A 15,941-nucleotide genomic window follows, 5' to 3' on the forward strand; every position below is an offset into this window, starting at 1 on the left:
ACAACAGCAATTTCATCACCACTTTGTAAATCTCTGTCAATTACAAGGATGTTAGATTTAAACTCTGGCTTTAACCACTGTTCACATAGGTTTACAGTTATGTACTTCTCAAAAACTGATCGCTGGAAATGATATTTAGGTCGTCGTGTGTTTTAAGTTTGGCAAAACCTATCAATAACTTTACTCTTCGTTCCTGGTTCACATTCCTTTGTTTTTTACATTTTTATTTTTCTAATGCCAATTTCATGTTCTACATCTAAAACATAATCCTCACTATGTACTTACAAGTGACACTTTTGTCTGTGTAAGTGGGATTTCAAACTCAAACTCTGATGCGAGAGACAATGCGAGAGACAAACATTTTAACAGTTTACTAAGCAAACAAAGGAGCGTAAACCAAATCCAATTACCAAATGAATAATTAATTGAATCTCGTTATCGAACAAGTATCAATTAGGAAGAAATGTTTTAAGTGACATGAACAACTCAAAGTGGAATTGGAAAGAAAATAATTATAAAGAAAATAATACTGCCTAACAGCACTCGAAACAGTGAATTAGTTTTACCAATTCAGCACTTGTTGTTTATCATGTACCACCATAGCCCACTGAAGCTAAGGTCTCGGTTGTCATGGAAAAACTGCTGCAAGCTGTATTAAACATAGGAACAAATAATAGCAGTAAGATATTATGTGTAAACATTCCTAAAAAGATTTCCTTTTTTATAAATGAAGTAGTCGCCAATTAATTTTTACCCCGTTTTGAAATACCCAATTAGGCTCAGCCCACCGCTACCACTGACTCAGGAGCTGCGAAGGCAAACACACGATGTCCTCCAAAGCGTGTGCCTTCAGCCGACTGCTTCTTTTTTTTCACTCTGCAGGCCCGCCATGCAGCCAGCCCAAAGCTACAGCGTCGGAGGACAACGCAGCTCTGGGCAGCTTACAGGCAAGCGCGCAGGCACCTGGCCAGTCTACAGGGGTCGCTGTTGTGCCACCATGGCCAACCTAAGCCCTCCCCCAGCCACCACCCCCCCCCCCACCCCCCCCACCCCCCACCCCCCCCCCTCCAGGTGGCACTCTGCCAATTGTGCGCCGCTCCCTGGGAGCAATAGAATAGCCTGGACTCAAACCGGCGACATCCAGACTATAGGGCGCATCCTGCTCTTCACACGGAGCGCCTTTACCGAATGCATCTCGGGAGCCCCTCGAAGGAGTTTCTTGGATGAATTCTGTAAACTCACATTCCGTACACACAAACACACTCACTTCCCTGACCTAATGTCCTTAGAAAATGGGTCTTGTTTTCTACTGTAGTACCTCTAGTTTATGGTAAAATGATTTGCAGTGTCATGAGCACAGCAGTGAGTATGCTGGGGATAATGCTGGAGGAAGTGCTATTTTATGTGTCACAATTTTGAATCGTGAAAACCTGGACAGTAGCTGTACATCTATCCACTGGTTACTTTGAGAATCAAAACTATCTCTTGTAATAGAGATACTGTAACAAAATAATTCCAGTAAATCATACCTACTATGAATGTATTCCCAATATTTCGGAGGTCTCACATTTTCAGATATGAAACACACATTATGGTGAATATGAAATATGATTTTACATGGTCTTTGTATTTTTTTTTTTTTTTTTTTTTAAATCATCATGTGTGCATCTCTTATATGGGAATTATGAGATCTACATAGTGATGATAATGTATATTAGGTAAGATTTACTTGAATAATTTTGTTAGCTCTATGTACTTTAATGATAGCAGCATGCCAGCTTTAGAATCTCATGGTAACTTCTGTGTGAGTTCTGGCTTTTAATGAATACAATTTTGCATTGGATGTAGATCACATGACTGATTTGATGAACTGGGAGGATATGTATGCATGCCTTGTTGGAACGTAACTGATTTTAAAGCAATTTAATAAAAATAATAATAACCCCTGACAACAGAACATTCAGCAACTTTTAATTTTATTTTAAAACGATTTGATAGCGTTCAGTTTTATATTTTCCTTAATGCCTTTTGTACTGCATTTTATGAGAAGTTTTTTTCCACAGCATGATTTATTTATTGTAAGTTAGAGAGACAGAGAGAACTGCTTTGAATAATTAAGCAGGACTCAGGTATCAAAAGAGAGAAAAAACCTCTTTCATTAGAGTACACTGGATTTGCTAGAACCAATACGCAATAACTGTCCTGCTTACTTGCAGTTAATGAGTTATGTTCTACTGATAGTACATACTGTGCATTAATAGGCAAATATTACATTTTGAATATTGGATTTTTTCAGAGAAACATTGAGACATAAAGGGGGTGATGTAAGGATACGTACAAAGTGATTTGCGGGTGCAAAACCCCCATAATGCTCCTGTAAATTGTGTTTAGCAGCCTGTGACAGGGTGGTCGTGGGGTGACGTCAGGCCAGAAGTAGGAACCAAAACACTGACACCAGGTAGTACTGCAGTTTCAAAAAGAGACGCGGGCGCCTTTTATTTAAATACAGAAATAAAATAAAAGGTTCAAACACAAAACACAGTGCTCACAGAGCAAAATAAATATTTAAACAAAATAATCACAAACACAAAAATAATACGATCCCAGGTCAGCCTGGGCAGTTGCTGTCACTGATCCTGGAATCTTTTTAAGTTTCGTTTTCTCTCTTGCTCGCTATCGTTCCTCCTCTTGAACACCCACACCCGGAACTGAGAGTGCTGCAGGTTTATATGCAGGTGACCATCTCCCGATTTAGCAGCAAATTAATCACTTAATTAATTCGGGAGATTGCCACCTTCTGCACAAGGTTTTTTTAATAGTGGATGGGGCTTCCCATCCACAATACCAAACAGTACAAAACATAAACAAACAAACATTCGGCTATGCCGTCAAATTTACACATAACGATAAACCATAAATACAACAATAACAAAACAAACAATGCGGCTATGCCGTCATATATACATAAATAAATAAATCATAATACAAAACAATAACCTGGACAGGGGTGGAGGGGGAGACCCCGTTCTAAAAATAAACAAACAAATAATACATACAGGGCTCCTCGCCCTGTTACACAGCCATAAAGTGGGATTTTACTGTCCGCAAAAAATGCGCTGTATGTAAAGTGTGGTGTTCATCTGGTGTTCTGAACCCACTATCAAATTTGCACTTTGCCATCATTAAGCCATTAAAATTATTTATTTATTTATTTATTTCTTAGCAGACGCCCTTATCCAGGGCGACTTACAATTGTTACAAGATATCACATTATACATTATTTCACATTATACAGATATCACATTATTTTACATACAATTACCCATTTATACAGTTGGGTTTTTACTGGAGCAATCTAGGCAAAGTACCTTGCTCAAGGGTACAACAGCAGTGTCCCCACTGGGGATTGAACCCACAACCCTCCATTCAAGAGTCCAGAGCCCTAACCGCTACTCCACACTGCTGCCCCAAAATTATATTGAAATGCATCCAAATGAAGACAAGAGCATGGAATTGGGCAGGATCTGGTACACTTCCTGATGCAGCGACACTTGGCTCTTGTTGAGTAGAGACAGGAACACATTTGGAGGAGAAGGGCAAGACAAAGAAGACCCTGCATATTCAATCCCAGGGTCATTTTGTTTGGGATGCCGGAGGATGCGATGCTAAAGCACTATCGTCTCACTCCGCAGGTCATCCAAGACCTAATAAGCGAATTGAGCGATGAGCTAGACCCCAGAGTCAATCTAAGGACCGCTATCCCTGCACATGTGAAAATGCTGTGTTCTCTACACTACTTAGCCTCTGGTTCCTTTCAGACCACAGTTGGAATGTCTGGAGGGATAGCCCAATCCACCTTTTCCAGAGTGCTAGGCACATTTCTGGATGTCATGCTGAAAAGGGCAGGACAATACATATAATTTCCTAAGGATACTAGCATAACTGATGTTGGCTGAGGCTTTTCCAAAAACTGTTTTATGCTGTGACCTTAGCCGTAAGGACTGTCCTTCTCAGAAAACTTTTCTTTGCCGTGCACCAAGAGGACTTTGTTGCCCTTTCTCTGACATTTTTTTTTTGGTTTATATTTTCGTGCTCCACAAATGTCATACAGCGACTACTGCTCTCTGTACTCATAACTAAATAGACTGATGCGCTCATTGAGACCCTCATTATCATAATTGCGGATCATTATTTGTGCGTGTTGAGTAATTTGCATTGCTTATGCTTACATAGGGCGCAGTGCAAAATAATTGCCAGGCTGCAATGCAATTTTAATTTTGCATCCGCAATTATTGCACTGCGCCTATACTTACATCACCCCCAAAGTGTTATGTTGGAAGTGCTTTAATCTTAAGGTGACCATATGGCTCCGTGTTCAGCGGGACAGGTTGGGACAGTTCCGGCTTTTCCACTCGCAACCCAATGCATTCAGGTACGTTTTACCCGTCTCAGGTACCATTCTTACCTTTAAGAGAAGCAGGACTACACTTACCAAAATGCACTGGGTTGGGAGTTGAAAAGCATGAACTATCCCAAACTCTACCACTGAACACAGAGCTATATAGTCACCTTATTTAATCTGCCTATTTCTCTGAATCTGTGTTTAGTCTCAGGTCAGGGTTGGACAATAATTACATTTTTAGTTATTAGTTATCATCTCAAATGTGATGATATTCATGATAGTTGCAATGATGTTAAATCATGTTTGAACTTCCATTAATTAAAACTTTCTTCCTTGAAACAATGTTAGTTCCTTCTCTGTCTACTTTTCATTTGATGGATTTTCTCTCAACAGTAGGGAGACTGAATTATAGTAGTTGTTCTTTCCCTGGGTAAATCTTAAACACTACCCCAACCCCCTTACTGGATATCTTTATGGGCAAATCCATGACAGGTGTATACATTAAGAGAGAGGGATCAAAACATCTCTTTGCTTTGGATAATTAAATTATAGTGTTGATAGTATTGCAATAATCAATTAGTGTTCCACTTTGGAGATGAGGCCACCTTTGAAAAAATGTTGAAGATAGCATACCTCAGACTTAACAACACTGGCCCTCTGATTTTGGTTGTTGATGTCTCTGTGAATAATGTAATAATGTAATAATGAATAATGAAAATGATTATTCTACAACACTAAATAATAATAATGAGCAAGTATTATTACTGAAGTTGGTTCATTTGTATTTACAGTACAGTCCATTGCTATTAATGGAACTTTAAACGCTTTTTATGGAAAAATACAGATTTCAAGACCAATAATTATTTCTGTGAGAAGTCAGGGATGCCTGGCAATATCTGAAACATTTTAGTTCAAGTGACTGAGGAATCAAGGTCTTGTTTTTCAGAAGTTTGCATTTCATCAGAGGTCGCTAATTTATTTGTTGCTACCTGCATGCATTGAAAGTATTGAGGGACGGACAGGTTGACTAGAAGGAAATATTAGAGGAAATAAATAAATACCAAAATATTATATTAATTATTCATAAGGAGGATTTGTTCAGCACAGTACCGGTTTAGTATGCTCTTTGATTCAAAAGATGTTATACAATATAAAGAAAACTTCATTAAATCTGTACGGCAGAGTAGGCAGAAAAGAACATGTAAGGCACAAAATAGGCTGCTCTCTCCAGTGAGCTGTTAGGAAAGAGAGCTGAGCCAGCAGAGATGAAGAGGTTAACCTAGGCAGTCTATTCTGATGGATGTAACAGAAACCCGTCACAAGTTTCATTATGGATTCTGAACACACTGTGACACCGGAGAGGGTTATTCACCAGGGCAGTCAGTTCCAGCCAGGGCTTGTGAAGATAAGACTGCTGTAGAAACAGATCCAGAAATCGCCATGGAAAACTTCTGGATGTACCAAATAAATGATCTGGAAGAAGCAGAGGTTTGATTTATGTTTTGTTTTTTGTTTTGTTTTTTTGGGGGGGGGGGGGGGGTTGGTAGCCAATGCATAACTATATTTGATTCAGTAGAAACAGAATTGATGCAGCATGGAGTCGAGTGTGTGTATCTATGCATTGCATTTTATATCTTTGCAATCAAAATTAATTTTCATAAATATGCCACGCTGCAGTAATACTTTGTCTGAAACACTGGCAACTGTTCATTCAGTTCCAGAACAGAGCTGGGGCTCATTGTTGTGTGCATATTAACTGGAATTCTATCTTTGGGTAAACACTAAAGATAACATGCATAACAATAAGTCAATAGAAATTATTTTAGGCTTTCATTTATATTCATAATTTTTTATTTTTGCCAGACCTGGGTCTGGGTGTATTGAGGTAAATATGTTTTGAAGAGAGAAGGGTTTTGTAAAAACTACAAATTATATACCACTATACAATCACAATACAATACAATACAATACAATCATTGGAAAATGTTGTGGAAATGCTGGGCTACACCATTGTTTTTTGATACAGCTTTAATTTAATGTCATCTTTATGAAGTCTCAATGATTAAGTAATATATATATTTTAGTACTGATTTTGTTCTATCTAGCTATAGATATAACCTGTTTTAATGTGTATATTTAAGAATTAATTTTGTTTGTTTAGAAAATCTTAACTATCAGTTAAGTGAACTAACAAAATACATTGAGAAAGGTGCTGTTTTAAAAAAGGAATTTCCACTCAGTACGGTGCCTTGTACTTTATCAAAACTCCAGTTGTGTGCACTGACTAATAATTGATTACATTGTTATCTTTACACTAATGTTTCTCTGCTTTTTTTGTATTTTTTGTATTTTTTTCTAGTCTCCAGGCTCAGGTTCTACATCCCCGCAAGGGGCAGAATCCTCTATTAGACAACATCTCCACGATGGCAGTGACAACTCAGACTCTCCTCTTAATAAAGAGGTATGAGCACCTGAAAAAAAGGTTTACCTGTTTGCTGACTGATTAGCAGTTGTCCCGTGGAAAGTATGTATTTATTTAGGTTTAGTAGTTGCACAGCATGGATTAAAAGGAGAATGGATTAAACACTAGCCAGAGAAGCTAAGCTATATTCTTAATTCTGGTATAAAATAACACCAACCATAACAACAGAAGTACAGGGGCACGCTTTTAGAGATCTTTTTTTATTATTATTATTTTCAAATAATGTTAAAGTATTTTTTGTGTTTGTCTATTTAAATTGGTTTAAATATTCAATCATATTTGCAGGAGTATATATCACAAAAGCAAATATTCAATATTTCATATGTTGTGTTGATTCATGAATATCACTGTACCAATTGTTTTTTTTCAATGGAATGGCTATAATTTGAGGTTGGTTGGTGTTGCTATGTTTTTTTTTTGTTTGTTTTTTTAATTTGGAATCAGCAGTATTTTTTTTTTCATTTTCTCCCCAATTTGGAAAGCCCAATTATTTTTATTTCAACCCGGCTCACCGCTGTCACTCTCACACTGACTTGGGAGAGACGAAGACGGAGACGCATCCTCCAAAACGTGTGCTGTCATCCGTCTGCTGCTTTTCACTCTGCAGGCCTGCCATGCAGCCACCTCAGAGCTACAGCGTCGGAGGACCATGCAGCTCTGGGCAACTTACAGGCAGGCCCGCAGGCGCCGGGCCAGTCTACGGGGGTCGCTGGTGCGCGGTGAGCCGAGGACACCCTGGCCGACCTAAGCCCTCCCCACCCGGGCGGCACCCAGCCAATTGTGCGCCGCCCCCTGGGAGCTCCCGTCCACGGTCGGCAATGGAATAGCCTGGACTCGAACTGGCGACCTCCAATCTATAGGGCACATCCTGCACGCCACGCAGAGTGCCTTTACTGGATGCGCCACTCGGGAGCTCCCTTGGTGTTTCTATGTTAACAGCATGTTTATCGTGCAGGATTATCCCCATTGTTTCATAGTTGCAGATAGACCTTTTGCTATGCTTTTGTGCTAACTAGTACATACAGTACATATACCGTACAGGCTGCACCTAAAGACTTGAAGATTTTGATCTAATACAAAAGTTGAATTCCGAAACACATATTAGGTAGCAAAGTGGATATGTTCTATATTATAATTTGTTACAAATGGACAGAGTAGTAAAATACAGTTTAATTACATTAACAATCTTATTTGTAGTTTTGTAACAGTTTTAGTTTACTTTCTTTTCAAAAGAAACAAATGCTGGACTAAATCTGAAACTATAGGATTAGTAATGAATGAAGTTTTTTGTATGTTGTTTTTTTTCTTGGCTTTTAATATTGTGTGAGCATTTGTTCAGTTAACTTGCATCTAATTAACAATGTTAAGAAACTAATTTCGTGAGGTTACTTGTAAATAAATGTAATTGCAAGAATTTAACTGTATTGCATATGTATTACTTATGTCTTTGGGGATTTCATGCCAAAGAGGTTAATGTGCTTTATTTAGCATGTGTGTGTGTGGAGGTTGAAATGCTTTTTTGTCTTAATTGCAGTCAAGGAAAAGCTTGGCTTCATTCCCAACTTATGTTGAAGGTTAGTATCATTATTTGTGTTATAGCAAACAAAAGAAAACAAAAAAAAATGTGTTATGCAATAATTTGTACCCATCTGTGGATAGTTTTCTTTTTGCTTTCATAATGCAGATATCCAAAAAATTAGCAATGACTTCACATATCTACAGTAACAAAATAGTGTTGGTAGCTCATGTTTTACACAGAAGGATCATTTTCTGCACTGATCATATTCAGAATACTAAATAATTTATGTAATCAGGAGTGTTTGGCTATTACAGTTCAGCTTATTCTAAATAATTAAGTTCTATGTCAAAAGACAAAATTAAAATGCCACGTATTGAGAAATATTAAGAAATAATATGACAATCTTCACATTGATTGTTTTTCATTGCCGGACAATATTGTATTCTTTAGTAATTGCACTACAGAAGTATAATTGCGTAGGCTGATCTTGTTCCTCAATCCACCAGCCTTCAATTCGCTGGTAGAGTACATCTGAACATGTTCACCTAAATTGTTGTACAGCTTACAAGGTATTGAGTTCACATTAAGAAACAAAATAAATGAAGCCGCAAAGCTCTGTAAGTGAATCCTCTATCATCTCATTGAATCCTGAAAATCGTTTTCTCCGATGTCTAGACATTTTTGAGAAATAATATCTTTGTGTTATGCAGTTCCTGGACCCTGTGACCCTGAAGACCTTATTGATGGCATCATCTTTGCAGCCAATTACCTTGGTTCCACCCAGCTGCTCTCAGACAAGACACCCTCCAAGAACGTGCGGATGATGCAGGCCCAGGAAGCTGTCAGCAGAATTAAGGTGATAAATCCAGTAGGGTCTGTCGGTGGCAGTGCTAATCTTCCAAGTCTGTCAACACTGCCGCTTTCATTTTTCTTTTAAACACAGAATTTAGATTAGTGCCGCTACATAGGTTGTAGCAAAAGGAGATCTTTCAGCAGGTTACCTGACCTGACACATGGGGCTAAACTGTGTCTCCTAGAGATAGCAAACGATGAATGTGCCCACAAGTAAGAATTATGAGGCTATGGAAAGGGGGTCCTTTTTTAATTTCCCCTAAATAGTTTCATTCTTTTTAGTATGATATTTTCTAAAATAGAATGGAAAACCAGCCGTTTTGAGGGGAACTGAAAATGTATACATTACAGGAAATATTTTATTAAAAGTAAAAAAAAAAAAAAAAAAAACATCCTTGTCCATACATCAACACCAGCCATATAAAATATAAAATATAGTACAGAACAATTTGAGATTACATTTTCCAAATGATTTTCTTTTACTGGTGTTAAGTTCATGCAGTAAATACAATATACTTTATAAACCTACCGGTAGCTCTTTAGTGTACCAGCTGTAACCCATCTGTTCTGCCCCTCCTCTTTGTTGAATGCCCGTGCATGCCTGACTTTCACAAGCTTCCCTATTCACTGTATCATGCATCATGTTTTAAGCATGCAATGTGCATTAATTTACATTTTGTAAATTTTTTGGAGCTTGCATTAAAAAAAACGCCTCCAACGTTTATTTACAATATTTGTCAGCAGACCTGGCGCGTGTTGGAGACCGGCGATTATTTGAGATGGCGTTTATATTACATCACTAGCTTCACATGCTTCATGCGGTCATTGAGAAGACGCTAACACACAACCTTGCAGCAACATCGTAACTCAATTTAAACATTCCAGCAACTGTGTTAAAAGGTTGTGTGTCAGTGGGAACTAAGTAACAGTTTTGTTTTGTAACAAAATTACATTGTATTGTACATCCTCAGGTATAAAGCAAAAGTATACAGTCTTTTTATACGCACTGGTTAACAATGATACGGTATGCAAAACATCAACAAGCAGAAGTATGAATTTGTATTTAAAACTTAAATAGATCTACCATTGTTATTAATAATAATAATAATAATAATAATAATAATAATAATAATAATAATATAAACTTCTAAAATGTTTTTAAAAATGAACAATAAAAGCAATAAGTATTATTATCAAAAATGTATTGTTTAATCTCAAACATTGTCAATACAACAGAACACATTAAAATACATCAAGAGATTTGTATCTGGCCTACTTTAAGCATGACACTGAGGGGTAGATGTACTAAGATGGGCCAGTCGCAGCACAAACATACAGCAATTTGTATTTTCGTTGCGACAATTCGCAAAGTATACATTTTGTCGTTTGTACTAAGAGAAAATATGTTAATGAAGAGAGCCGCAATATACTAATTTAAATATTTGTTGTGTCATCTTAGCAGGATTTTGAATAAATAATGAAATGCAGTTTAATCCCATCAGATTCTATATACACCTTCACCCACAAATAAAAAGTGTGTTTCTATCAAAAAGCATTTGATAATCATACAGTAGCCCCTCACTAAACTGGACATGTTGGTCTGACATAAGGAGGTGTCGGGTTTAAAAACAATACAATAAAAACGCACACACATTCATTTACAGTGCTCAGTGTATTTTAAATGTATAAATCATTGCGCTGAAATAACACTAATGTGTTTTGGGTAGGTGTGGCAAGGTGCCCGCCCCTTTTATTATTATTATTATTATTATTATTATTATTATTATTATTATTATTATTATTATTGTATATTGTGTTTATGTGCGGGCGGACGAAAGCTGACCATTATTATATGTTATTCGAGACAGGCAAAAAGGAAAAGCCGGCTGTATAATGTGTAGCTGGGTGGATGGGGTTAATTCCCCATCCCTATATAAAGCCTGTGGGAATGTGGCTGGAGCCTTAATAAGGTAATTGTTTAATGGGTAATTAAGGCTCCAGCCACAGAATATAAAAGACCCACACCAGGCTGATGAGAGGAGGAGAGATGTGAGGAGATTTAAAGATAGTAAGAGCAAATGCTACCAAGCCAGCTAACAAAGGTACCCGTTTCTATTATAAATAATAAAAGGGGCGGGCACCTTGCCACAGTAGGCTACACATTACATTATGTAAAAATATAAATCTGTACAGTACGCCTATACAGCATACAGTACAGTAGTAAAATCAAATGAACACCTAGCACACTTTCTTTTTACTTTAGCCTGTAGGCTACCGGTATCACAAAATAAATCACGCTGCTGCATTGTACACATTGGTGTACAATGCAAATAAAAGATTATTTTAAATTGAAACTAAATGATTTAAGCGTTTTTTTTTTAAATTTTTTTATTAATTATTATTATTTTTAACTTGGCCTACTTGCTAGCCTAGACAATTAACACAAAATAGATCATGGTCCTATACAGATGCTTAGAATGAGCTGGAGGAGTTAGCGGCACATGTGCAGTCTTCACAGGTCCAAATTAATCAACACGACCAGACTACGAACCAACAATTATTTACCCGACTCGACCCAATGTAAAATTCTTCTTATTAGACCCAGATCCGACCCGGCCCGAAAAAACAGCGGAACGCTTTTCCTTTCCCCAGGTATATGCACTGACTAGATACAGTATTATGTTTCTTTCCAGTCAACCTGGAAATCTGGCTGAAATCTGCTGAATATAGGTATTTGGGTGTTCGCCTCAAAAATGCATTGAGCACAACTGGCAATGCACGATATAAAGCGTACTGGAAAATGCCAGCAACTGCTGCCACAGTCCCCTGAAAGGCAAGATAATGCAGGATGGACGATAGTTTGACCACTGCAGGGATAGCATGGCTTCTCTGGGTGACAGGCTCCAGGTCATCTTTTAAATCAGACAGCAGCTCAAGAATTATGTGGCTGCCAAGCCTGTACCTGTGCTTAATTTGGTCATTTAAATTGAAGAGGGTAATGCAGGTACGAAATACTCTTTCTTTTTTCATCCTACAAATCACTCATTCTTGCTGAAGACAATGTCTTCTTCTCACTGCAAACACAGCAGCCATGGTTAGGGGATAGTGTTTTTCATACTGCCTTTTAAAGGTTTGCTAATTGCAACTGTTTAAAACGTGCTTTCAAAAGTTCTTAACAAATTGATGTAATTGTAAGTGTCGCAATTGTCGGCAGCTTTAATACATCTCATTATAATATTTGAGAACCCTCATTTGATTTGAACTATCTCCACCCCATTTTTGAGAATTTATGCAGGAACACCCATAATTACATCTTCGTCTAATGCTGAACCGCAAAGAAAAACTGCTGTTGCAAAGCATTCCTTAAAAAGTCGCGAACAGCATTGTGCATGTTTAGTACATTTCATCCTAGGCTTCCGACTCATTTGTAACTGGTTTGCGACTATTGCAACAGCCGAAACACTTTAGTACATCTACCCGTTAGTTTAGACCCCTTAGTTTCTGATAACATTTCTGGATGACAACCCCAAGCTAAACACAACCAGATATTTGTTTTTCTGAATTTGACAACCCAAACCGCTATTGTTGTTGTATTTTGATTCATAAAATTAATATTTTGATTCCTAAAATGCATTTTTTCTGCTTACCTACTAGTATTTTCATAGCCTACGTTTATATTTTCTTCTGCTTTCATTGTTTTATTCAAGACATAGTGATTTTAATCGTACACATTTCCTGCTAAGTAGGTTCTTTCTGGATGTAGGCACTGGAATGTTATCACTGTTGCATGGAATAAAGCTCCTCCTGAAATGGCGCAATGGGATTCTGTCAGAAGAGACTTTATTCGTGCAGCACATTTCACTTTGACAACTTCACAACTCATCACCTACACATTTGTCGTCAAGCACAGGAGCCACAAGCATTTCCACAATGGCACATAACATTTCCTGCTCTCATTAAACACATTTCTGGTCAAATGTATGCAGTTAATGCAGGTCAATAGCCATGTTTTTCTCGCTTTTAGATGACATGTGCCTGTTTAAAATATTGTACGATTCTCTGAGTATGGACTCCCCCTTCCCTAGTCATACAATACTTGTGCTTAAGATAATGAGACATTAAACCAATACATACCAAATTGATAAAAGATAAATTATTTAAATTTTGATCTGCCACTATAGGAACATGTCCCAGTTTTTGTTTGTTTTTTACACTTGGAAATGTTATTTTGAAAGCATGGTAATCACTTACAAAATAATGCCTTTCTAAACGTTACCATTCATATACTGTGTATTAATAAAAATGCAACAGCACCACCTGGTGGGAGTAAAATTAAACTGAGTAAAAGATTCAAATGAACTCCACCTGGGTCTCAAGACAAAAACTCATGTTAGAACTGAGCTATGCTCAAAGAGATGGGGGATTTGACTGTAGCCAGTGACACTGTCCCTGAACCTTCCATGTTTAATATTTTCAATGTCATATAGCGTACTTGTTTTTTAAATCCCCTTTTAACCTTCTATTAGCATTAGCAGCATTATCTCATGCCCACCATTTCTTGTATTAAATTATTTTTTGTCTTGTTTTCATGATCACCCATACTAATGACTGTCCATATAATCATCACTGTGTCTTCTGTCCATTATCTGTTACCCAGACAACATTAGTGCAATAACTTGAGTAAAACATTCTGCAACTTGGTAGAAAGTCAATTAGAACTAAGGTCCAGAAGAAAAGCAGTTGGATTCCATGGGTCAAATTTACACCTTGGATATCCAGATTTTTTCCACTCTGAAGATAATAAAGTGGAACCTGTCATAACCGATTTAATTGGTTCCAGGGGTCCATTGTATTTCAGACGGCGACATTATACTACATTGTAGTTGCTTTATTAACGTTGGGGCATTATAAATTAACAATATCAGGTACGTCGGTGTGTCTGGCCCTGTCCACACTACATAACCGATCTCAAGAACTGTACTCAAAAATATTTAAATTAATCCAGCTCAAAGCGTCCACACTGAAGTACTATTTCATATTTAGTCAGGCTTAATGCATACATACACTATTAAAATATTCGGTTACAGTTCCTAGCAGTGCAATGAACAGTGGAAATGAATATGATAGTATCCCACCATGCACTGTGTTTGATCTTAAAATAATGTTTTATGCCCCATATTTATAGAGGTCCATATTGCTAAGTATTTTGTAAATGTGAACACACACAAGTAGGGCTTGAAGTTTTCTGGTTTTATTTTTAATCAGGTGAACAATTATTTTTATTCATTTTTCCTTTCTTTTCCCCACCCCTTGATTTTATAATTCATTATAAAACTGTTTAAACACTTGCTTTCTACCTGATAAACGGCTTTTGAAATTCTGAACAGAGTTTGCTTGTGCCCACTTACATTTTATTTTTTCACACAATGCAGTGTACCCAAGTAGTCTGTTGAAAATAAATACTCACGTTCTCCAAAACTAAACATTGCTAAACAAAGTACTTCAGACTGCCATTGAACCTTTTTATTTTCCTGCAAACTGTAGTAAAACTGTTTTCTAGTCCCCCCCCCTGCTCCTGCCCCCCCCCCCCCACCCCCACCCGAGAACCACTGGGTAAATGTTATGGATTAGCTACTTCAACACTTGAGATTAGCTGCTCATGTATAGTTTACTTTGAGTTGTTGTGATCACAAGTTTTTGAAGATTCTGATCAATGTGAATTAAAGATTGCTAAATGACAAGCTTGGTTTCTCCTCGCCCAAACTAAGCTGTATTAATAACAGTCAAAGTTGTTATAATAGTGGAAAACACTAGTGAAGGCTTTGAGTAAATTGTTGATGCTCATAACATTAATATATATTGTAACTCCTGAATGTCTCTAAGACACAGCAGTGTATATGAGTCAGTGGTTGTAAATCATCGCCTGTGATTGGTTAAAACCTCATTATAGGAGGAAAAATAGATTGAACTATTGCCCTAACATCTTTACACCACTGGGCAAAAGTCTCCGTCTGTCATGTGATTGGTCTTACCTCTGTGTCTGCAGATCTGCTGGGTAATTTTGTATACAGTTCTCAGTTCATTCCTGCTTGCTGCTGCTTCTGCCTTTGCTGCCATGTTTTCAATGTACTGCCTTTTGTCCCTTCTTGCTGACTTCTTCACCAGCTTGTTTGTTTCGGTGTACTGTATCCGAAGTCTATCTTTCAAACGTACTGAACTGGTCTGGTTGATTTTTGCTGAATAAGAGCCCACGTTGCAGCACTGCTCCACTCTTTATGTTCTCTTTTCTTGAAGCCTAAGATCTTTTCAGTGCTCTGGCAATATGCAGTCTTAATCTGATTCCATTTGACACTGACAGCATCGTCGTCTGCAGGGGACGCTTCATTTTGAAGGGATTGAAATTGATTTCTAACCTCAGTGGAGTAAGTGTTCCTTTTGCATTCATTCTTGCGTAGGTAAACATTGTAGTTCATATGTTTGCCCCAGTTTTCTTCAATTTCAGTTTGAGGCTGGCTATAAGAAGATGGCAGTCACTGCCAACGTCGGCACCACGCATTCAATAGTGATATGCACCATTTTCCATTCACAACAATATAGTCAATGTGGTCCATTGGGGAACACCCAAGTAAGCGTGTGAATTTTCTATTGTTGGAAAAGTGTACCAACTGTGACCAATGTTTTAATCC

At 37.6% G+C, this 15,941-nt stretch overlaps 1 protein-coding gene across 3 annotated transcripts in view; it reads left to right on the forward strand.

Moving 5' to 3' along the window:
- LOC117421404 (amyloid-beta A4 precursor protein-binding family A member 1) overlaps positions 1-15,941 on the forward strand; it is a 103,984-nt gene that overhangs the window by 65,439 nt on the left and 22,604 nt on the right. For all 3 annotated transcript variants that reach the window (XM_059025759.1, XM_059025754.1, XM_059025751.1), the window contains 3 exons: positions 6,762-6,863; positions 8,419-8,458; positions 9,114-9,259. In XM_059025759.1, coding sequence (XP_058881742.1) covers positions 6,762-6,863; positions 8,419-8,458; positions 9,114-9,259 — 288 coding nt within the window. The remainder of the gene's footprint in view (positions 1-6,761; positions 6,864-8,418; positions 8,459-9,113; positions 9,260-15,941) is intronic.

The sequence above is a fragment of the Acipenser ruthenus genome, chromosome 1, assembly GCF_902713425.1.
Source record: "Acipenser ruthenus chromosome 1, fAciRut3.2 maternal haplotype, whole genome shotgun sequence".
NCBI classification, from domain to species: Eukaryota; Metazoa; Chordata; class Actinopteri; order Acipenseriformes; family Acipenseridae; genus Acipenser; species Acipenser ruthenus.